General features: G+C 52.1%; 1 protein-coding gene and 1 non-coding gene across 2 annotated transcripts; both read left to right on the plus strand.

The window, feature by feature from the left end:
- Positions 1-2581: 2581 nt before the first annotated feature.
- Positions 2582-17869, plus strand: PGD (phosphogluconate dehydrogenase). Its single transcript, XM_006104918.3, has 13 exons — positions 2582-2705; positions 3346-3421; positions 4693-4872; positions 7055-7120; positions 7750-7868; positions 9345-9414; positions 12200-12334; positions 13170-13359; positions 15719-15849; positions 16050-16183; positions 16934-17033; positions 17155-17277; positions 17372-17869. Exons 1-13 carry the CDS (start codon positions 2698-2700, stop codon positions 17489-17491), a joined length of 1452 nt encoding a protein of 483 aa, XP_006104980.2. The 5' UTR covers positions 2582-2697; the 3' UTR covers positions 17492-17869.
- On the plus strand, positions 16734-16876 carry LOC111823692. The gene has a single exon (XR_002826768.1). It is a non-coding gene; the product is annotated as a small nucleolar RNA SNORA79 (small nucleolar RNA).
- Positions 17870-23061: the final 5192 nt, after the last annotated feature.

A 23061-nucleotide genomic window follows, 5' to 3' on the forward strand; every position in this document is an offset into this window, starting at 1 on the left:
AAGAGCTTTTGCTTATGTAAGTTATACCTATCAATATTTAGCATTGAAAAAATTAAAGCTGAGAAACTTTTGAATAACACTTTTCCAAAACAAAAGGAAATTCAGTGAGATCTGTGGTACTTTTGACAATTTTGCAAATCTAATGAATGGCTTATGCAGCTTAAGTAGGCTGAGCTCTCACATCTGCCTCCACATTTAATCTCTCCTGTATCATGTCACGGAGCCTCTGGGAAACACTGTACACTTGTGAGGGAATGGGGATGAAAAAGGCAAATATGAATGAAAACTGGAAATAACTTGTCCCCTTTTCCCCCTCAAAGTGTCTCAGGCACCTCCAGGGATCCCAGACCACCCTTTGAGGATTGTTTCAAAAGGTGGTACATAGACCACCCAAATCAGAATCACTTACGGCAGTGGTCAGCAAACTCATTAGTCAACAGAGCCAAATATCAACAGTACAACAATTGAAATTTCTTTTGAGAGCCAAATTTTTAAACTTAAACTATATAGGTAGGTACATTGTTATTAATTAGGGTACTCCTAAGGCTTAGGAAGAGCCACACACAAGGGGCCAAAGAGCCGCATGTGGCTCTCCAGCCGCAGTTTGCCAACCATGGACCTAGGGTCCTACTAACACATGTGTCTCCTGGCCTGTCCCAGACCTGAGTTCACATTTAACACGCTTCCTGACACACGGAGTTGGGGACTTGTTTGGGAGAGCTCTGGGTTCCTGCCAGCCTGGTTCCCCGGAGACTGTCGTGGCAGAGCTGGGATTAAGACCAGGAATCAGTGCAGGGCGCTCGCCTGGCAGTGACGAAGCTGCTTCCTCTCGCTGGTTTGCCTGGCTTACCTGTTCTCACCTGTTCACCATCTTCATGTTCACTCCTTGCCCCACTCAGGGAAGCACTCCGGGCAGCCAGGCACCTTGCATGTATCTTTAAAAATAATTTCTGGGTTTGCTCACAGCTCTCTATTTCTGCAGCCAGTAAAAAGCAAGCAGCAATGACGAAAGGGATCCAAAAGACAGGGACCTCTCTTCTCCCCAGGAGGAAGTTCTGTTCTAACCTTGGCCCCACCTGGATGTCCGTACAGTGAGTCAACCACAGTCCATGATCCCCAAATCAGGATATGGGGGGAGGGGTTGTAAAAAGAAAAGAAGCGTGAGGCCTGGCTGGTACAAAACAGGCAAGTATGGAAGCAACACAAGGAAAAGAACAAGTTTATATAAAGAATCTCTAGTGAAGAAAATATTTACAAGGTAATGTAGATTGTGGTATCATTGTAAAATTTCAGAGTAACATTCCATTATCGCATTCAAAAATACTGTGACTGTGTTTAACCCCTAACTTCCAATAGGACAAAACCACTATCATGGTGACATTTGCTAACATGTATCTGTTAAAACCTATATGACAGCTGAAACCGGTTTGGCTCAGTGGATAGAGCGTCGGCCTGCGGACTGAAGGGTCCCAGGTTCGATTCCGGTCAAGGGCATGTACCTTGGTTGCGGGCACATCCCCAGTGGGAGATGTGCAGGAGGCAGGTGATCAATGTTTCTCTCTCATCGATGTTTCTAACTCTCTATCTCTCTCCCTTCCTCTCTGTAAAAAATCAATAAAATATATTTAAAAAAAAAACCTATATGACAAAGTAACCTGTGCAATTGGTGTGATGGAAATAGCACCAATTGCACGGTTACTTGAATCAGTCACAACTCGGCCACTAACTAGCCCTGAACTAACTGTGTGACTTTTGTAGTTAAACATCCGTTGAGCACTCATGTGCAAGCAACTGTTAGGTGATATGAAGAAGAAAAAATCCTAAAAAGTACTGGTGGAGCCACGCCTCCTTCCCAAGCATATTGTTGGAGGCAGCAAGGTCCCGTGCTGAGGTCCAGATGCCTGGCGCCAGGAGACTGGTGAGAAGGCAGGCGGGACGTGGTACTCATAATGCCCTGGACCGGTGGTTCGCCCTCACTTGGCCTCTGGTTCAGTGACCCGGCCCATCACACCCCCAGCAAGCACATTCCCCGCAGGCTCTCTGCGCACCTGCAAAAAGGGCTACAGCTCGCTCACGGGATCGTGTGAGGACCAGCACTTCCTGGCACCCATTACACTTGCCCAAATGCCGAATTAGTGACACCTCGGTCCCTGCCCGGAGTTGAGCGATACGACGCATAAGCCCCATCGCTGCCTGGAGGAAGGAGTGATGGACACCCGGACAACAGGCGTCCAAGTGCCTGGGACACTGGAAAGTGCGGCCCAACCGGACCCATCATTCTGCACGGAGCCGCAGAGCAGAGCCCCCGGCCCAGCGTGGTGTCTACCGCGGGCGGCTCCATCCAGCCCCTCCACGGGTCCCCGCACCCAGCCCCCCTTCCCCCGCCACCGCTGCGGGTCAGGACACACCCAGCGCTCTCTCAGGCGGGGCGCACCCTGGGCGACGTCATCGATGCGCTCGGCGCTCTCCCGAGTCTCTCCGGGGAGTGGGCGTGACCGTTGCCTCAGGTGGTGTAACAGGCGCCTGGGAGGGCCAATGGCGTGTCGGCATAGCTCCACCCCTTTCTTCCGATTGGCCAGTTCCAGAAAGCCGCGGCCGTGGCCTCGGGAGGCGAGCCACAGCAGCGCTCACTGGGTCGCGGTGCAGTTCGTCCCCCGCTCTCCGCCTCTTTCCGCTCCTGCCGGGTCCGCCGCCGCCATGGCTCAGTGAGTGACGGGCCGCGGGCGGTCGGGGAAGTATCCGAGAGTCGGCTCGGTGGGCGGAGCCGCCCCCGACGTCGCCTCGGCACCGGGGGTCGCCTGAGCCCGGCCTCGTGGCGCCCAGAGCCCAGGCCTCCGGGGTCTCAGCGCCTCCGGCTTGGGCCCCAGAGCTCCCCGAGCCAGCCCCGCAGCCTGCCTTTCCCTCGGACCCAGCCCTCTGCTCCTTGCAATGGCGCCGGCCGGGAGGATCCCCGTTGCCGGAAAAGGGGGCGGTGGGGGGCAGGCATGGCCGAGGGGAGCCAGGGCCCGACCCGGCGGGGAGTGAGGGGGCTGGACGGCCCGCGTCTCTGCCTGCCGGGCTGTTCCCTCCGTGGGAGGCGGGGCCCTGGGACGGTCATTGCAGATGGACTGGGGCTCACACGCTGCGAATACCCGCCTACGTGCCCGTGTAGTTGAGCTCAGGGGACTCGAGGCCCCGCGGCGCTCGAGTGGGCGTGGTCTCTGGTTCCCAGGCCGGTTGCGGGCCTGGGTTCTCAAGTGCACAAGGGAGTTGGGGGGCAGAGCAGCTGGGAACCCTGGGTCCCTGAGTTGGGATGGATTGAGCGGAGCTGACACATTTTCCTCCTTTCTCTCTCTGGTCTTGCAGAGCTGATATTGCACTGATTGGACTGGCCGTCATGGGCCAGAACTTAATTCTGAACATGAATGACCACGGCTTTGTGGTAAGTCACAGGGGACACGCTCTCCTCCCACAGGTTCTGGGTGTGCATTAGCCTGAGTGCTGGTGACCCGTTTTGCAAGGGAAGGAGAAGCACCGCCTTACAAGGGGATGTGGGGGGCCAATTCCGCAAGTCCCCGAGGAAGAAGAGTCCTGCTAAATCAGTGGTTCTCAACCTTCCTAATGCCGCGACCCTTTCATACAGTTCCTCATGTTGTGGTGACCCCAACCATAAAATTATTTTCGTTGCTACTTCTTAACTGTAATGTTGCTACTGTTATGAATCGTCATGTAAATATCTGATATGCAGGATGTATTTTCATAGTTACAAATGGAACATAATTAAAGCATAGTGATTAATCACAAAAGCAATATGTAATTATATATTCAGTATGTGTTTTCGGATGGTCTTAGGCAACCCCTGTGAAAGGGTCGTTCGACCCCCAAAGGGGTCGAGACCCACAGATTGAGAACCTGTATCAGTCAGTTCTGTAAAGTTTGCAACCTGAATGATCCTGTCGGGATCTGAAGGAGGAGAAATCTTGCTGGGTGTGTAGAGCTCTAACTTTGTCACCTCAGCAGGGCTGGGAAAGTGAGAAGTTCAGGTGCAAATATGAACCGGACTCAGATGCAAGGATTATCAGTGACAAAAGCTGTCGGTCTGGAACCAGCTGGTTCTTAGATTTGCATTCTAACCAGCTAGACCAGGGGTCCTCAAACTTTTTAAGCAGGGGGCCAGTTCACTGTCCCTCAGACCTTTGGAGGGCCGGACTATAGTTTAAAAAAAAACTATGAACAAATTCCTATGCACACTGCACATATCTTATTTTGAAGTAAAAAAAAACAAAACGGGAACAAATACAATATTTGTATTTGCATGTGGCCCGCGGGCCGTAGTTTGAGGACCCCTGAGTTAGACTCTAGCCTGAGATGCCCATGAGTAGTTGACTTTTACAGGCTGTGGCAAAAGTAGGTCTGCAGTTGTGAGTACCCGAAACACAGAGCATGCCTTGTGTTATTATTTTGTTGATGAGTGTATTACTTTCCAGAGGAAGAACTGTAAACCTACTTTTGCCACACCCGTATTCAGTTCTCTGCCATTTCATACACTGAGACGAACTTTACGCTGATCAGTCAGCACTTGGGCGGGGAAAGGCAAAGGGGGTCCCACCTTCCCAAAACCTGGGGCTGGATAGAAATTTCGTCACTCGGTCCCCAATCTGAATGCAGGTCTTGCATGCCCTCGGTCTCCTGATCGGCTTTTTGCCCTCGCAGGTCTGTGTGTTTAACAGGACGGTCTCCAAAGTTGATGATTTCCTGGCCAATGAGGCGAAGGGAACCAAGGTGATTGGTGCGCACTCCCTGGAGGAGATGGTCTCCAAGCTGAAGAAGCCTCGGCGGATCATCCTGCTGGTGAAGGCTGGCCGAGCGGTTGATGATTTCATTGAGAAATTGGTGAGGCCGGCTCTGCTCCCAGCTGCTGCGAGTGTGACAGAAGTTTCCTCACTCTTTCCTTTAGCTGTTTCACTTTTTACTTAAGAGGTTCCCCGCCCTCAACCCCCTCCTTTCAGGTTCTGAATACGAACTGCTCAGTTCTGACAAAAAATTGCTTAAATGTCTCCGTGTTGGTTAACTTGATTGGCACTATGTAAGTAACAACATATCCTCAGGTGGTAATGATTCCTTATATGTAAAATTCTGAGGACAAGAGACAGTGGATAAAAATTAATTAATAAGAGTAGAAATAATACAGCCATGTGCCACTTAACGAAGGGGGTACATTCTGAGAAATGCGCTCTTAGGCAATTTCATCGTTGTGCAAACATCACAGAGGGCACTTACACAGACCAAGGTGGTGTAGTCTGCCACACACCAGGGCTGTGTGATCTAGCCTAGTGCTCCCAGGCTTCAAGTCTGTGTAGCACGTTACTGCACGAAACAACACGAGATCAAATCAAGCACAGGAGACAGGAGAGGTCTGAGGCTGCTGCTGTAACGCAGCGTACTCTTTACAGCAGACATTTTTGATCAGTAGAGTCTACTATAAAATAATGATAGTGTGGTACAGTAAGTATACAAACCAGTGACATAGTCATTTATTATTATCAAGTGTATACTGTACACATAATTGTATGTGCTATACTTTTATACGACTGGCAGCACAAACCTGTTTACACCAGCATCAGCACAAGCGAGTGACGAGTTGTGCTATGATGTCAGGACGGCTACGACATCAGGTGACAGGAGTTTTTCCCTCCGTCATAACCTTACGGGGCCACCATAGTGTATGTGGCCCGTCGTTGACCGAAGTGGCATTACGCAGTGCGTGACTGGAGATCGCACAGGGCTCTGTCTTTGATATTCAGAGAAACTTCGTTTTGATTGTGTATTATGAATGTTTAGTGCTGTTCGCTAATAAGCCTTAGTGTCCACATTTAGAAAGAGATTTTAGTTTCTCTGAAGCAGCAATTCTCAAGTGGTTGTCTGATTTAATGTGAGTGATGAGAGTGATGGGGGTCCTGGGAACTGCATGTTGGGTACTTATTTGTGTAGCAAACAACTTGTTGGCTTCAGGAAGTACATCTTTTTTGGAGGAAAACAAACGTGCATCTGACCGATGGCTGGGCTGGGGCAGGTGGGTGGTGCCTCGTGCTGAGTCCCCCGGAGACGGCCTCGGCTATGGCTCTGGTCCCTGGTCCTCCGCCCAGGTGGTGGGTGTCAGATTCGCCTGGTTCCTTCACGCAGTGTGGTTGGATGCCTCCTGGGGGCTTTCCTCCACCCGCCCCAGGGCTGGGGTAGTGGGCGTTCCTGTGGATGGTCATCACAGTCCGCCTCAGGCTGGCTGGTTGTCTGTTCTTTCCCCAGCGTGTTCCCCCTGAAGGACTGGCGGCCTCTGCCTCACTGGGAGCCTGTGGCCGAGGAGCTGCCGATGGGGCACCAGCAGCTCTTGCTCGAAGCACTGTCACAGCCTGTTTCTGGGATGCCCCGGGCCCTTCCTTCAGCCCCCTCTGGGGAAAGAGCACCCTGTATTACTGGGGGTTTCCTCTCCCACAGTAAACAGAGACACCCTCATTGCCAGCACTCTGCCAGCACCTGCTTTCCCCTCAGAGAAGCTCCCGGATGAAGGGAAACTGGTGGAAGTGTTTATTCAGATACTGAAACCAGTTCTGCAGTAACAGCCTGTGGAAACCAGGGGATTCTGGCTGGTTTGCTAGCCCTCAGCTTTTTTTTTTCTTCTTTCTTAATATATTTTTATTGATTTCAGAGAGGAAGGGAGAGGGAGAGAGAGTTAGAGTTAGAAACATCAATGATGAAAGAGAATAATCAATTGGCTGCCTCCTGCACGCCCCCTACTGGGGGTCGAGCCCGCAACCTGGCATGTGCCCTTGACCTGAATCGAACCTGGGACCCTTCAGTGCGCAGGCTGACGCTCTATCCACTGAGCCAGACCGGCTAGGCTAGCCCTCAGCTTTTAAACAGGCTCTAGCCACAGGGGCATTATTGAGAGTTAAGTAATCATACTTTCAGGCCGGGGGTATTTGGGATAAGTCCTGGTTTGTTTTAATTGGCTAAGGGGGTGCCCTGTTACTTTGTCTTTCCTGTCTTTGGTCCACCTAATGCTGGTGCCTGGTTGCAGGTCCCACTGTTGGACGCCGGTGACATCATCATTGATGGGGGCAACTCTGAATACAGGGACACCACAGTAAGTCTTCAGTTCCGCCTCCCCCAGCTCGGAGGGCCTTCTGGGAAAGGTGTCAGCCCTGCACCTGAGGGCGGCTGTCCCCCGTGGCGCCGGCTCTGGTGCGTCTTCAGCCTCTTTCTGCTCAGACGTGCTTGACGGAAGAGGCTCTCATCGGCCACACGTGTAACTGGAATGACTGCAGCTTAGATGCCGCAGGCGAGGGCTTACGGTTAGCTCCCCTCCTCGCCCTCCTGCGCGTGACCCGTTAGCACGTAGCGAGGTCGAGGGCCAGTGCTGATGCTCTCATGCTGGGGAAGTCAGGTCCCGCCCAGCCTCAGTGCAGGGCAGCAGCCGGTCCGCTTGCACTAAACCAGCGCTCACTGGCCTGGTCCTCCCAGGTCTCTCCCAGGAGCGGGAGAGTGTGTGTGGCTTAGTCACTCCCTGTGGGGAGAGGGCAGCTATCCACCTTCCTTGGGTTTTCTTTGGACTCCCAAACTGAGGGGATCGCATTTCTCCACTGACGGGTGATGCTCGGATCTGGGGGTCACTTCATGTCAAATGTTGGGTCTCCTTACTCGTCACCCTCCGCTCCTCCATTGGGAGCATCTTACTCTAAGGAAGCGTAAAGAAGTTATTTTTCTCTCATGTAGAGACGATGTCAAAACCTCAAGGCCAAGGGGATCTTGTTTGTGGGGAGTGGCGTTAGTGGCGGAGAGGACGGCGCCCGGTACGGCCCATCGCTCATGCCCGGAGGGAACAAAGCCGCCTGGTGAGTACCAAACGCGCCCCCGTGTTCAGCACAGGGGGGCCTGGACCTGGAGAATGTGGAGCCCTGAGCCCTTCCGTGGTGACTGCGTTGGCGCTAGGAGATGCGGCAAATACCTCGTGTGTACGTGTTGTTGCCTTGACAAAACATGTGCATTTTCCTCCTCTGCCCCTTTTTCCTGTTATTCCCACCAAGACTGACCATGAAGTTCTAAGTAGACTTAAAGGGCCAGAGGCTTTAAGGAAGCCGCTCAGCGGATGTCCTGTGCACTGTGTGGATTTAGGGTCTGATCTGCCTCCTTAACTGATGGGCGCTCCTAAAATAACTTGATTTAATAATAGTGAGGGATGGAAAAATCTGACGGGGCCTCTCTTTTCCCTGGGAATGGAGTGGGAGTGTTTTGTTTGACTGGGAAAAAACACGGTTTTCACTGTTCGCTGTGCTGGATCTGAGAGGTAGGGGCGGCCACGAAGGGGAGGTCTCGGGACGGAAGAGAAGGGGGTGAAGATGGGTGGGGGCGGCGAGCAGGAGAGCAAAGCCAGGTGAAAAGATGCGGGTAACCAACTCTGCGTGCCTTGGACCGGGAACCCCCTCCTGAGGCTGCAGAGGCCTGGGCAGGAGAGGGAGGGGGAGGAAGGGCCCCTCTGAGGGAGCTGTGGAGGGAATGCTCTTTCTCGAATGAGCTGCTGTCCAATATTCCAAACTGTACCAGGCATTAAAGGGGAAGGCTTTATGGGGAAGATTGTTCTTGAAGTTGCCTCTCGGGTCAGTAAGTCAGGTTCTCCCTGTGTGAAATCTAGAAGCGAGGCCTTCCTGCTTCTCAGAAGCGTGAAAGCCCTTCCTGGGGCCCAGTGGCCGTCAGGGTGCAGACAGTACAGCACGCAGGACGCGGGGACAGCAGAGGCTCCGGCGCAGGCTCACTCGCTGGCGGGGGCAGAGGGGCGCTTTGACCTCGAACGGTGAGCGTTCCGTGAGGCCTAAGGTCCAGGGTGTAGCCGCCTTAGCCCCTCGCCTGAGCGTTAACGTCCCAGCCCTGTCAGAGTTTGTCTTTACCAAACCCTTTGTTGGCCACTGGTGAGGAGAACGGGAAGGAAATGCGTCAGGAGAGGTGATGTCCTGGGGGCGGTGGGAGGCGTGAGGAGCCGCCGCTTTCCCTGGGACGAAGGGTGACTGTGGCTCTTGGAAACACCCGGGTCCCTGTGCTCCTGACCAGTACAGGGTCTCCAGGAGCCCGTGTGGCTGCTGGGGAGCCACGGCGCTCCTGCCAGTGCGATGGAGGTTTCCTCCGAGCTCTGCCCATGCTGCCGCCCCGTCAGTCTGCAGCCTCCCACTGGTTTACCTTGAGCCTGGGCACTTGGTTACTTTTTCATGGGCTTCCACCGCCTATTAGAGAGAGGATTGGGGTGGGGCATCCTTGAGTATTTAATCTGGGTTTCAGCCCCTCTCCCAGCAGCTGACCTGTGTGGTTTCTTTCCACAGGCCTCACATCAAGACCATCTTCCAGAGCATCGCTGCGAAAGTAGGAACTGGAGAGCCCTGCTGTGACTGGGCAAGTGCTGGGCTCCTTCCACGCCCGTCGGCAGCGTGGGCGCCGACAGGACCAAGTGCACGGGCCGCCTGGGTCCCAGCAGTTGGCTCTGTGGCGTAAAGCTCTCAGTCCTGAAGTCGCTAGCACAGCCGATGCCCGAAAGGCATGTCTGTTGCACGTGTCCTTGTATCTGACGGGCTGTTCATAACCTTGAGGTTGATATTACAAGCAGCCCTCCCCAAGTCACTAAGAGACGGGTTCCTTAAAAAGGAACAGGAAGAATGGGGTGAAGTAAGATGTTTAGCCGTGTTTCGTCATGGCTGAGGAAGGGGTGTCAACATCAAAAGTGGGGAGTGCTTGCCCTGGTGGGTGTTCTGTGCCTGAGCAGTGGCCGGCCTTTTGCCCTGAGCGTGGAGACGGCCGGTCGCACTCACACTCCCCTCCTCCCTGTACTTTGTGTTGCTGCTGAAGTGAATTCTGTCCACATGGATGAGGAAACACTAGGCTAGAGACCCCGGTGGTAGCCCTGGCTCTCCGTGAACTCCCTGGGCGGCGCTGGGCAAGTCACTGTGCCTCCCAGGGCTCCCGCTTCCTCACCTGGGAGACGGGTTGGCCTGGACGGTCTCAAGGTCTCTCTAGCTCCTCATCTCTTTCGTTTTATATCAGCACTTGTGTGAGCAATTTTATTATATTAGATTTTTTATTTAGAAAATGTTTTTATTGATTTTTAGAGAGAAGAAGGGAGAGGGATAGAGAGAGATAGAAACATCGATGAGAAAGAAACATCATCAATTGGCTGCCTCCTGCACCTCCCCCACCCTACCCCACTGAGGATTGAGCCCTCAACCCGGGCATGTGCCTTGACCGGGAATTGAACCGGTGACCACTTGGTTCCTAGGCCGACACTCAACCACTGAGCCCGCTGGCCCGGCATAGATTAATTGTATGTGCAGTAAAAGGTAGAAGCGGAACAAGGTCTGAGGCCTATGAGGAAGGAGGGAAGTCTTACTCCTGGGCTGGCCGTGCTGGTGGCTTTAGCTACAGCACGAAACGGTCCTGATAGTGTAGCCAGTGCTCATTGAGTTTAACCATATTCCACTTGGGGGTTGGAGAGTCCAGGGCTGCGATTAGGAGTGTGGACTAATTTTCTCATTAGTATGAAGGATTGGGAAGGGAGCTTTCATTCCTTGACAATAGAGCGAGTACTTAAAATACAAGTACAGTGACAGTAATGCATTGTAGACACACAGAAAATCAGGAACAAAAAACAGTAGATGCCCTTACGGATCTTGATTCTGTCGGGTGCTGTTCCATGGCTTTACGGCTCAGTCTCAGGGTGTTAGGAAGCGGGTGTGCACACAGAGAGCAGGGACTCCCCTTCATTTTTGAAGTTACAGGAAGGATGGGGTGAAGCAAGGTGTTACTAGCCATATCACTTCATGGCCACAGAAAGTGTCAAAATCAGAGGGGGTAGGTCAGCAGTGGGAGCAGACAGAGGAAGTCGTCCCAGCAGAGACTGCTGGTCATCCAGGCGTCTGGTTCACGGGCAGGTGGTGATGGGTGCGTGTGACAAGTCCAGCACCATTCAGTGTTTGGCCCTGTCCCTCCCTTCGTCTGGTTCCTTGCCCACTAAGCAGGTCCCAGGTAACGGGGCTTCCCAGGTAGCTTGTCTGTAGGGACAGTGTGATGATGGGACTGACGCTTGTGACCACTGTGATCCATGGCTGAAGTTCTCATCATAAATTCATATACTGTGTTGTGATGTTATACATCTTCCCAGCTTTGTTATAAAATCAGTATCTTGTCAACTATGAGACCCCGGCAAGAGCACATTTCTGTGCTTGCAGGATTGAGGGCCAGACCTGGGATCTAAGGTCGTTTTCACCTCTCAGCCATTAGAAACAACTACAGCGCATGCATGTATTTCTTAAAAGTATGTGATTCCACTGGCCAAGTTGTAGCCTCCAGTTTTTAGAGGAGTGGTCACCTCAGAGAAAGGAAGACTTTTACTGGGAGTGGGGAGTTGCTTTTAATAACAATGAAAAAGAACAGACATACAGGCTAAAGAGCTATAGGTGCTTTCAGCGAATTTGGCGATTTTGAAAACTCTTTAGAGCAGTGGTTCTCAACCTTCTGGCCCTTTAAATACAGTTCCTCATGTTGTGACCCAACCATCAAATTATTTTCGTTGCTACTTCATAACTGTAATGTTGCTACTGTTATGAATTGTCATGTAAATATCTGATATGCAGGATGGTCTTAGGCGACCCCTGTGAAAGGGTCGTTCGACCCCCAAAGGGGTCGCGACCCAGAGGTTGAGAACCGCTGCTTTAGAGGAATGAATTTGGAGTTAGTTTAAATTAGCATTGGACTGTATTGAACCTTGCATTGAGTCGTTACATATTGATTCTTATTTTAAAACTAGAGGCCCGGTGCACAAGATGCGTGTGTGGGGGGGGGGGGGCGGTCCCTCAGCCTGGCCTGCGCCCTCGCAATCCAGGAGCCCTCAGGGGATGTCCAACTGACAGCTTAGCGGTGCTCCCCCTGCAGGAGCGCACTGACCACCAGGGGGCAGCTCCTGTATTGAGCATCTGCCCCCTGGTGGTCAGTGCGCATCATAGCGACCAGTCATTCCCCTGATTGGTCGCTTTGCACATTGGCCTTTTATTATATAGGATAGGATACTATAAATATTGCTCACACTTGTTGCTTTCTGTGAGGGGAGGGAGTCTTGCTGAAGAGCTTGATGTGGGCTTTTCTGGTGTGTCCTCTGCCCTCTGACCGCCCTGGTGCTTGGCCCCAACAGGTGGGAGAGGAGGGAGCCGGGCACTTTGTGAAGATGGTGCACAATGGGATCGAGTATGGGGACATGCAGCTGATCTGCGAGGCCTACCACCTGATGAAGGACGTCCTGGGCATGGAACACAACGAGATGGCACAGGTGAGTGCGCCCGCTCCCGTAGTGGCAGGACGGCCTTCCTCGTTCCTCCTCTGCCGGGCATCCTGGCAGCCAGGGCGGACTCGGCCTAATTTAAGGGAAGCCCTCGGTTATGGGCTGTGAAATAAGATGGCTACTCCCTGAGCCAGAAGCTCCCGCCACAGCCACCCAGCCTGAGTGTCGGCTCTGCCGTTTCATGCACGTCTCACTGGGCCTCCGCTGTCCCAGGTGGGAGGTACATCCTTTTCTAATCTTTAAATTTGTGTCACCCCCACTTACCATGTTTCACCAACTTGCCCTTATTCTTTCCAAAACAGTGTAACTCAGTTTTCATAGAAACAGTGCTTTTCTTTCCGTGCTCACATTTAGCTGGTTTACGTAATAGTTAGCGTATTCCTTCAGCATGTGCATCGAGTGCTCACTGCATGCTGGGCGCTGTTCTGGGTGGTGGGGATGTAACAGTGAAAGAACCCACACGAGTCCTGGCCTCGTGGAGCTGGCGGACGGGCAGCTGTGGTTAATCACGGATAGTAAGCTAGTTCCTGACGCTGTTGTGAAGGAGAGGCAGGCCCCGAACCGGCAGCCAAGGAGGGCTTCTGAGAGGTGACAGGTACAGACACCTGAGCGAGGTGAGGGAGCCCTTGTTCTGAGGGAGGCAGGGTGACCAGAAAGGCGGCATCACAGGTCAGCGTCCGCCTCAGCTGGTGGGAGCGCAGTGTTCAGCTGCACCCGCCACGCAGGAGCCTGCGAGCCTGGGGTGAGCAGGTTGTGGGCCTCAGTCAACACTGACCGAGGGGAAGACAGGAGGCTAAACTCTTCTCTCATGTCTTGCATGTAGGCGTTCGAGGAATGGAATAAGACAGAGCTAGACTCGTTCCTGATTGAAATCACAGCCAATATTCTCAAGTTCCAAGATAGCGACGGCACTCACCTGCTGCCCAAGATCAGGGACAGTGCGGGGCAGAAGGGCACGGGGAAGTGGACTGCCATCTCAGCCCTGGAGTACGGCGTGCCCGTCACCCTCATCGGTACGTGCGCCTTTGCCTGGACCCCTCGTCTCGCCGTGGTGGGAACGTGATGGCCCTGGGAACATAGGTGTCAGCATGCCTGGCATGTTAGTGAAAGGCTCATCTGGATCGGGCAATCAGGGGAGGCTTCTGAGGAGGTGGCAGGTACAGACACCTGGCAGACAGGCTGCCTTTCCCTCCCTGCTCGCCTCCTTCCTCTGATTCCTGACTTTTTCCACTCGGTTTACCATGAACTGTGGTGGTAAGACCCACGGTTAAGGAGGGATGCAGGTTGCTTAGTCCTGCTCTGTATAGAACAGGGGTGGGCAAACTTTTTGACTCGAGGGCCACAATGGGTTCTTAAACTGGACCGGAGGGCCGGAACAAAAGCATGGATGGAGTGTTTGTGTGAACTAATATAAATTCAAAGTAAACATCATTACATAAAAGGGTACAGTCTTTTTTTTTTTTTTAGTTTTATTCATTTCTAACGGGCCGGATGCGGCCCGCGGGCCGTAGTTTGCCCACGGCTGGTATAGAAGGAAGAGGAGCCCTAACCGGTTTGGCTCAGTGGATAGAGCGTCGGCCCGTGGACTGAAGGTCCCGGGGTTCGATTCTGGTCAAGAGCATGTACCTTGGTTGCAAACTTGATCCCCAGTAGGGGGTGTGCAGGAGGCAGCTGAATGATGTTTCTCTCTCATTGATGTTTCTAACTCTCTGTCCCTCTCCCTTCCTCTCTGTAAAAACAATAAAATGTATTAAAGAAAGAAGAAGAAGGAAGAGGAAGTTGGTTGCTTTTTAGCTTATCTGAGTGACACCAGAGGCGGGGACCAGGGGGGCAGTAGCTGGGAGCAGTTGATTGATTGCTGACTCACATGTAAGAGAGTTACAGTCTCAGAAGGAATCCTCCCCTCACTGTAGAGACTGCACCCTTCCTACCAGTCGAAGGCAGGCCGGGGCCCGTCCCTGAGTGGGTGCCGCTGTCTGCGGAGCTAATGGGGGCGCCAGTCCTCCAGCCAGCCCTGGGCTCCCTGAAGGGTTTCGCCACACTCGCCTCCTTGCGCCAGTTCCTCAGAGCTTCCGCCCACAAGTGCCAGGTCATCGTGGGCACTGCAGGGGCAGAGCGTGGACAGACACCTTCCTCTCGCTGTGTATAAGTTGCCAGTTGAGCAAGTTGTTTTTATAAGGGATGATGTTGGAAGCTTCTAAATGTCTTAATACTAAAATACTGTGTTGAAATGTTTCTCATGCCAATGAAGTAACATTGTGAAACTTTGGTGGTTACCATGGATACACTCAACACTGAACTATAGGCACGCCTCGTTTTATTGCGCTTCGGATTTTGTGTTTTTTTAATCCTCATCTGAGGATCTGTTCATTGATCTTAGAGAGAAAGGAAGGGAGAGAGAAACATCCATTGGTTGCTTCTCTGTATGCACCCTAACCAGGGATCGAATCCACAGCCCAGGTATGTGCCCTGAGCGAGAATCGAACCCACAGCCTTTTGGTGCACAGGACAACACTGCAAACAACTGCAACACCGGCCAGGGCAGGTGTTGCATTTTTTACAAATGGACGGCAAGACCCTCCACCAGCAAAAAGATGACGCCTCGCTTGATTGCAGTGCTCACCGTATCGCGGTGGTCTGGCCTCTCTGAGGTCTGCCTGTGCAGGGATTAGAAAACGGAGTTTTTTGAAGGGTGAGAGTGTAAGTGTTACTTCTCAAAGTTGTAGTTTCAAATTGATGCTAGTTAGTACTTCAACATAAACTGAGTCTTTGGTGACATTGAAAAATTAAAGTCCTTGCCCCAACCAGCGTGGCTCAGTGGTAGAGCATCGACTATGAACCAGGAGATCACAGTTCGATTCCTAGTCAGGGCACATGCCCGGGTTGCGGGCTTGATCCCCAGTGTGGGGTGTGCATGAGGCAGCCGATCAATGATTCTCTCTCATCACTGATATTTCTCTCTCTCCCTCTCCCTTCCTCTCTCTGAAATCAATAAGAACATATATATTTTTTTTAAAATAAAAGTTCTTGCAATTGAAATTGAAATTCTACTCATGAACCAATCCTCAGTAATTTTGAATAATAATGGTTTTACCTCTTTTTTTTTTTTTTTCCTGAAAACTCCCCTTTGAATGTCATGTTGATCTTCGTGGTTGAATACCTGTATTTATGTTGGAAGATTCACTTGGAGGTTTTAATGAAATTAACTGTTTAGAGCTTTTTATAAAAGTTCTTTGTGGTCTGGGTGAAATTGTGGCCTAAAGTTGAGACGTTCAGCTCTTTGTACAGTTGAAACTCCTGCTCCACTCTGTGTCCTCGTGTCCCCTGGGTTGGGTGTGGACTTGGTAATATGTCATCCCCTCCCCCACGCAGGAGAAGCAGTCTTCGCCCGATGCTTATCCTCGCTGAAGGACGAGCGGATTCAGGCCAGCAAACAGCTGAAGGGTCCTCAGAAGACCCAGTTCAACGGGGATAAGAAGTCGTTCCTGGAGGACATTCGAAAGGTGGGCCTGTCCCTGGCAGTGGCCAGTTTGTCCCTTGGAAGGTGGGGGGCGGGGGGAAGAAGGGGAGACCTTACCGAGGCCACGGGGTGGAGGTGGACTCAGTCCAGCTGGTCCCGGGACCTGCGCTGCTCTAGGTAAGGCCAGCAGGCACCGGCGGCCGCTTTGCTAATTGCACCTCTAATCTTCGTGTCGTCCTTCAGGCCCTCTATGCGTCCAAGATCATCTCTTACGCTCAAGGCTTTATGCTGCTGAGACAGGCGGCCACTGAATTTGGCTGGACCCTCAACTATGGCAGCATTGCCCTGATGTGGAGGGGGGGCTGCATCATCAGAAGGTCCGTGGGGGCGGGACATGGGCTGCCGGGCGGAGAAGGGAGGCCTGGCTATGAACGGGGTCAGTGAAGCCGGTGCGCTTTGTCCCCTCAGGGGCACTGGCCACAAGACCAGTTTAGATGGTCACGTCACTTTTTCCTGGACAGCAGTTCTAACTGGATTGTTTTTTCTTATATGTGTTTTTATTGATTTCAGAGAGGAAGGGAGAGGGAGAGAGAGTTAGAAACATCAATGATGAGAGAGAAGCATGGATCGACTGCCTCCTATACACCCCCTACTGGGGATCAAGCCCACAACTCGGGCATGTGCCCCAATCAGAAATCAAACCATGACCTCCTGGTTCATAGGTTGACGCTCAACCACTGAGTCACACTGGCTGGGCTACAAATAGTTCTGTGAGCACCATCCTGCCCTCTGGCCTTGCCTCCTGGGACTTTGCTCTGTATTCTCATGGAGCTCACAGCTGGCTTTCCGGCTGAGAAATGCCACTTTGCACCCCTCTAGGGTGTGTGTCCGCCTCCAACTTCTCTCCCCTGCTCTCCGCTGGGCACTCGATGACCGTTCCTCCTCCTGCCTGCAGGCCTGGCACTAGGATTTCAGGTCATCGTAAAGTAAAAGTGATTTTCTTCACTCAGAGAATATCAGGATAATGGGATTATCTGTTTGTTCTCTGAAATTTGCGGAATCAAACACTAGTAAGGGGAAAAAGAAGAAAAAAAAAGATCATTGACTTCATCTCTCGATTATTTCAGCGTATTCCTGGGAAAGATAAAAGACGCGTTTGACCAAAACCCAGAACTCCAGAACCTGCTGCTGGACAACTTCTTTAAGTCAGCCGTCGAAAGCTGCCAGGTGGGCACCCAGGGCGGTGGCGTGGGCATTCGTTTGGTGGGCTTTGCTCTGGGGCATCGATGAAAGTCGTCATTTTGGCTGGAGCCCTTACCTGTCTGTGGGCGTTGTGTCTCTCGCGCAGGACTCCTGGCGGCGGGCGATCAGCACTGGGGTCCAGGTGGGCATCCCCATGCCCTGCTTCACCACTGCTCTCTCCTTCTATGACGGATACAGACACGACATGCTGCCAGCCAACCTGATCCAGGTGAGCGCTGGGAGGAGGTGGCAGCCCTCACTGGGCGGGTGCCTGCGGGTCGGGCGCCTGCGTGTGATCCTGACCAACCTCTTCTCGTTTCCAGGCTCAGCGGGACTACTTTGGGGCTCACACCTACGAGCTCTTAGCCAGCCCAGGAAAGTTCATCCACACGAACTGGACAGGCCACGGCGGCAGCGTGTCGTCGTCTTCATACAACGCCTAGTCCGTCCCGCACCCACCGCACTCCATAGTCAGGGACATTCCATTTGCCCCACAGCACTGCTTCCACGGTCTGTGCCCTGCGCTCCGCTCAGATCTTTCAAAATAAAGTACCGTACGAGGCTCCTGAAAAGCCCGCCCCGCTTCCTGTGGATAGTTCTGTGGGAACAGCCGTGCCCCTGCCCTTGCCTCCTGGACTGACGGGACAGGAGGAGCAGCCCCTTGACGCCGTCACTGTCCACGGGTCCCGTGGATTTGGGAGGCCCCGAGTCGGCCCCGACAGGTCACGGAGAAGGGAAGGGCCTGTGGGATCTGCTGGGACCTTTGTGTCATACAGCTGAGTGCCCCTTTCCTCCCCTAATAAAGCTCGTCTTCCTCCAGACTTGGTGCCTGACACACCCGTCCCCATCGCGGAAAGGTCTTCGGCCGCTGCCTGACATTCAAATCCAGTTTGTTTCCTTCTAACTTTGTTTCCTTTTTGTTTTAAGAAAAGATTCCAGAATAATACAAGAACCATCCAAGTTAGGATAAGGATTAAGTTGGGAGAAGGACGAGGAGGTGGTAGTGAGTGAGGGGTACAGGGGACTTGAATGGATTGTTTTTTCCTAAGTTGGGCAGTGGGGATACGGATGTTCATTGTAACATTTCTTATGCCTTCTTAATGTGGGATATCTCACGATAAACATTTTGGAGGATTACATTGCAATGATGGGCTCAGCTTGGTCTGGTTCATGCTCTTTGCCAGGCCTGACTTTTTCTGTTCAGTTCTTCGTGGGCCCATGGGTCTGGTGTGGGTTTTTAGCATCCTAAGCCGGCCCCTAGAATCAGGCCTGTCCCTTCATCTCGTCAGAAGATAGCATACTTGCGGACCCTGTGGATGGCTGGTTCCCACGTGGTGGTTTTTCTCAGCAGCTAAGCTCCGGGAGGCTTCCCTGGATGCGTTAGAGCCCAAGGGAGGCCTGAGACTAGAGCACCAGCATCTGTGCTTTCACAGCTGGTGTCTGATCTGACCGCCGATCTCTCAGAAGGATGCGGGGGCAGGGAGCTGACCTGGGAGATAGTCCTTCTCATTAAATGATCAGCTGTTGTAAATACATTTTTAAAAATTGATTTTAGAGAGGAAGGGAGAGAGAGAGAGAAACATTGATTGGCTTCCTCCCACATGCCTAACACGGGAGCGAGCCCGCAACCTGGGTATATGCCCTGACCAGGCATTGCAGCGTGAGCTCAGCCAGGCAGGTCTTACACATGCTTAGAGGCAGATGTGGAGCCATCTTTTTAGGAGGGATAGAGACCCTCAGGATGTATACAGTCACATACTGCATAACGGCAACATCTAGGTGGATGACAGACGGCATATACGTCAGTGGTGCACCACACAGCCCAGGTGTGTGGGGGCTGTACTATCAGGGTTTGTGTGAGTGCCTCTACGATGTTCGCACAATGAAATCTTCCTGACAACACATTTCTCAGAATGTATCCCCATAACTAAGTGGCACATGAGTGTACTATGTTCAGTATATAACATGTTTACAATCTAGTCATCCTATTTGCTGTTCCAGTTACTACTGAACAGCATATAACCAAACTCAGTGGCATAATATAGCCACCACTGTACTATTCTAATTCTCTGGGTTAGGAATTTGTTAGTTTGTTAATCCTCACCCGAGGATATTTTTCCATTGATTTTTTTAGAGAGAGCGGGAGAGGGAAAGACAGAAACATCGATGTGAGAAACCAGGGCCTAGACTGGGGAGGAGCCTGCAACCGAGGTACATCCCCTTGACCGGAATTGAACCCGGGACCCTTCAGTCGGCAGGCAGACACTCCATCCACTGAGCCAAACCAGCTAGGGCTGGGTTAGGAATTTGGAATAGTGAGGGGCGGGGGTGGGGTGAGGGCTCCTCTCTGTCCCACAATGTCTGGGCCGAGCTAGGAGGACTGGGAAGCCTGGGGGCGACTCCGTGGCTCGGGTCACTTGGAGGTGTCTGTCTTCATTCTGGTGGTACCTGCTGGCTGTTGGCTGGGACCTCAGCTGGGACTATCAGCCTCGCCATGCACGTGGCCTTGGGCCACCTCAGCGCAAGGTGGCCTCAGGCTCAGCAAACTTCTTACTGGGTGGTTCAGGGCTCCCAAGGGGAGTGTTCCCACGGACAAAGTGGACACGCATTGCCCTTTAAGACCTAGCCAGGGGTGTCACAGCATTGTTTCCACCGCATGACAATAGGAGAGAGAGATACGCCCCCAGATGCCAGGGGAGGAGGGTTAGACTTTCTCTCCATGGCGGAGTGGCAAGGTTCTAGGTAGAGGAGCAAGTGGGTCAGGAGACACTGTTTTGGGTTGGTTTGTTATTTATTTATTTATTTTTGGGTTGGTTTGTTTTTTAAATCTGCCACATCTGCTTCCCTTGAAAAGGGCAATTTGCTACATGGGGATGTTGGGAACCTGGGCCCTACTTAGGATCTCATACAGTATAAACAGCATGTATAAGACTATAGTGGCATCCTGGCCCGTGTGGCACAGTTGGGTGAGTGTCATCCTGTGCATCGAAAGGTTGCTGGTTTGATTCCCAGTCAGGACACACGCCCAGGTTGTGGGTTCATCCCGTCAGGGGTGTGCAGGAGGCAGTTGATCGATGTCTTGTCATCACATCGATTTTTCTCTCCCTCTAAAAAGATCAATTAAAAATATTTTTTAAAAGGAATGTAGTCGCTATCAGAGTGTATGCCAGGCACTGTTCTATTCACTCATTTAGTACAACACCCTCTGACGGAGGTACTATCATTATTATCCCCAATTTACAGACGAAGCACCTGGGTGTTCAGTAACTTGTCCCAGGTCACATAGCTCCTGTAGAATTGGAATTTGAACCCGGCAATCTGGCGCCAGAGTCCACGTGCTCAATGCGTGCGCTTCATTTACTCATCGGCATCTTTATTGTACACCTACTATGTGTCAAGCACTGTGCCGGGTGCCATTGTCTAAGGATGAGAAACGTCAAAAGTTCTGACTTCATGAGCTTACAAAACACATACAACAGCTCATGGAGATGGATCTGGGAATCGGCATCCTTGTAGCGCAATGTCAGGGAAAGTGAGTGACAACTGCTGTTGCCCTAAATGCTTATGGTCCCCTCTTAATGCAGCCAAAGGGATTCAGAAAACCGCAAATGTCTGTCTGTGTCTTATTTATGGTGAGAGCAGAGACTGCAGTTAGACTGCTCATGATCACGTTTGGGCTCTGCCACTTCCTAGCAGTTTTATCTCCGGCCAAGTCCTTCCACCTGTGGCCCGGCTCCCTCATATATAAAAGGGGGTGGGGTACCTTCCTCTGAAGGCAGCTGAGAGCTAAAGTGAGCGCCTACCAAGCCAGGTAGTTCACCGGCGCCTCGGTTTCTGGCGTGGCTCGGTGCTGACATCTGGTGGCCAGTACACAGAACTCACTCCGTCCCGGAGGAGGTCAATCTTCCAACCACATATACTCCTTCCCTGTAATGCAATAGCTCAGCCCTGGGCCTTTTCCGTCGGAGTCTAAAGTGCCTGGCATTCCACAAGAGCCGCTAGAATGATGTTCTTTTGCCCTGGGAAGCAACTGCTTGAAAATGAGGTCACACGCAAGGCACAAAGCACAGAAAGGGCTGGGAAGCAGTTGTTACTATTTATCGAGCACTTATGTGAGCCATTTAAACCTCACAACTACGCGGGGTTGGCACTGTGACCCCCACTTTCAGAAGGAGGGACCGGGGCTTGGAGAGGCTCTGCGACTTGCTCAGGGTCACAAAGCTGGTGAAAGAGGCTGGGCTTTGAACCCAGGTCTGCCCTAGGCAGGAGCTCCTCACCGCCTCCTCACCCCACCCCACCCCACCTCCCTCCCTCCCAGCCCACCCTCTTTCCTCCCCCAGCTGCAGGGGTTAGGGAGCAGGGCGGGCTACAGGAGGGCAGAGAGGGCCTGCTAAGGCAGGGGCACGGATGAGGGAAGTCCCGCCAGAGGTCTGTCCCCTGTGGCACTGAGGACTGGAGACTGGAGACTGGGGTTCCCCCGGGGAGTGGTGGGGGGAGAGGCCACGGGTGCCTGTCTCTCAGAGGAAGTGGAAATTAATCAGAAGGCCCATTCCTCCAGAAAGAGGTTCTCTCCTTCTCAGCCCTTTGCACACTTTGCGGGGGACTTACGAGGATGAAGAGGACGAGGAGTGGCTTATGTGTTTACCTTTAATTATAAAAGAAATATGAGCTTGTTTAAAAATGCAGATTACAGAAATGTATAAAGTGAAAAATTTGAGAGCCCTTATCTGCCTTCTCCTGGACACATTGCTCAGAAGTTAACTGTGTTTGTCATCTATTCTTCCTGCTGTTTTTCTATTCCTTTCAAATATCGCCCCCCCCCCCAATAGAGATCTGTATGCTTTTTCCTTTAAACAAAAATAAGATTATTTGGTAACACCGGTCTGCAAGCTGTTTTCGCTCAGTGTCATAGAGGATATCATTCTAAAGCTGGCAATTTAAATGCATTAGAACCTTGTGTTTCCAAGAACCCTTTACAGATTATTTGAAGAATAACATCCTTAGGTTACGTGAATAATCAACCCTAATATCTCCGTATATTGAGCTCTGCCTCCTCAGCTCCACCGCTTAGGATTCAGCTGAGATGGGAGAAACTGCCGGGCGAGACATCTAACGGAAGCCCAGTGTGATTTCTGCTTTGTTCTTGTTTTTTTAAATCATCACCAGGGGATTTTTTTTTCATTGATTTCAGAGAGAGTGGGAGGGAGGGAGGGAAGGGGGGGGGAGAGAGAGAGAGAGAGAGAGAGAGAGAGAGAGAGAAACATGGATTGGTTGTCTTCTGCACACACTCCCCAGGGGCCCTGCATTGGATCTGCAACCCAGGTATGTGCCCTGACTGGGAACTGAGCCCAAGACCTTTTTGGTGACAGGACGATGCTCTAACCACTGACCCACAGTAGTTTGAAATTGGCAATGATGGGAGTTTTTACGCCATGGAAAACGGCAAGTGCTACGAATCGGGGTTTGATTTGTTGACTGTTAATGTGTACCTTGTCTGGAGCCTTTACATTGTAAATGGCACAAAACATTGAGAAAATAAATGTTTGGTTACTATGACATTCAGCGAGTACTGAATGGAATAGTAACCCAACATTTATCCGTGGTCTGATTTTGACACTATTGTTGGTGGCTGAATTACAAAAACAACTTGTTAGAGCTGCATGGAAGTTAGCGTAAAGAATGCTGCGGAACAGCCCTGGCCGGTGTTCCCAGTGGGTTGGGCATCATCCTGTGAACGCTTGCTGGTTCTATTCTGGGTCAGGGCACATGCCCGGGTTGTGGGCTCCATCCCCGGCAGGGGGCGTGCAGGAGGCAGCCGATGGCTGTCTCACTCTCCCTTTCGCTCTCTCTTAAAAAAAGAATGTTGGGGAAACACGCACATTCTTCCTTTCCCGGCCTGGTGTTAACCACAGCGCCAGGCACTGAGCTGGTCCGGGGTCCGCAGGAGCGTGCCCGGGCAGCCCAGGCCCCTCGCCCAGTAAAGCAGAGGCGAGCTTGGAGATGGACTGCGAAG

This window comes from Myotis lucifugus, unplaced genomic scaffold, assembly GCF_000147115.1.
Source record: "Myotis lucifugus unplaced genomic scaffold, Myoluc2.0 scaffold_621, whole genome shotgun sequence".
Lineage (NCBI taxonomy): Eukaryota > Metazoa > Chordata > Mammalia > Chiroptera > Vespertilionidae > Myotis > Myotis lucifugus.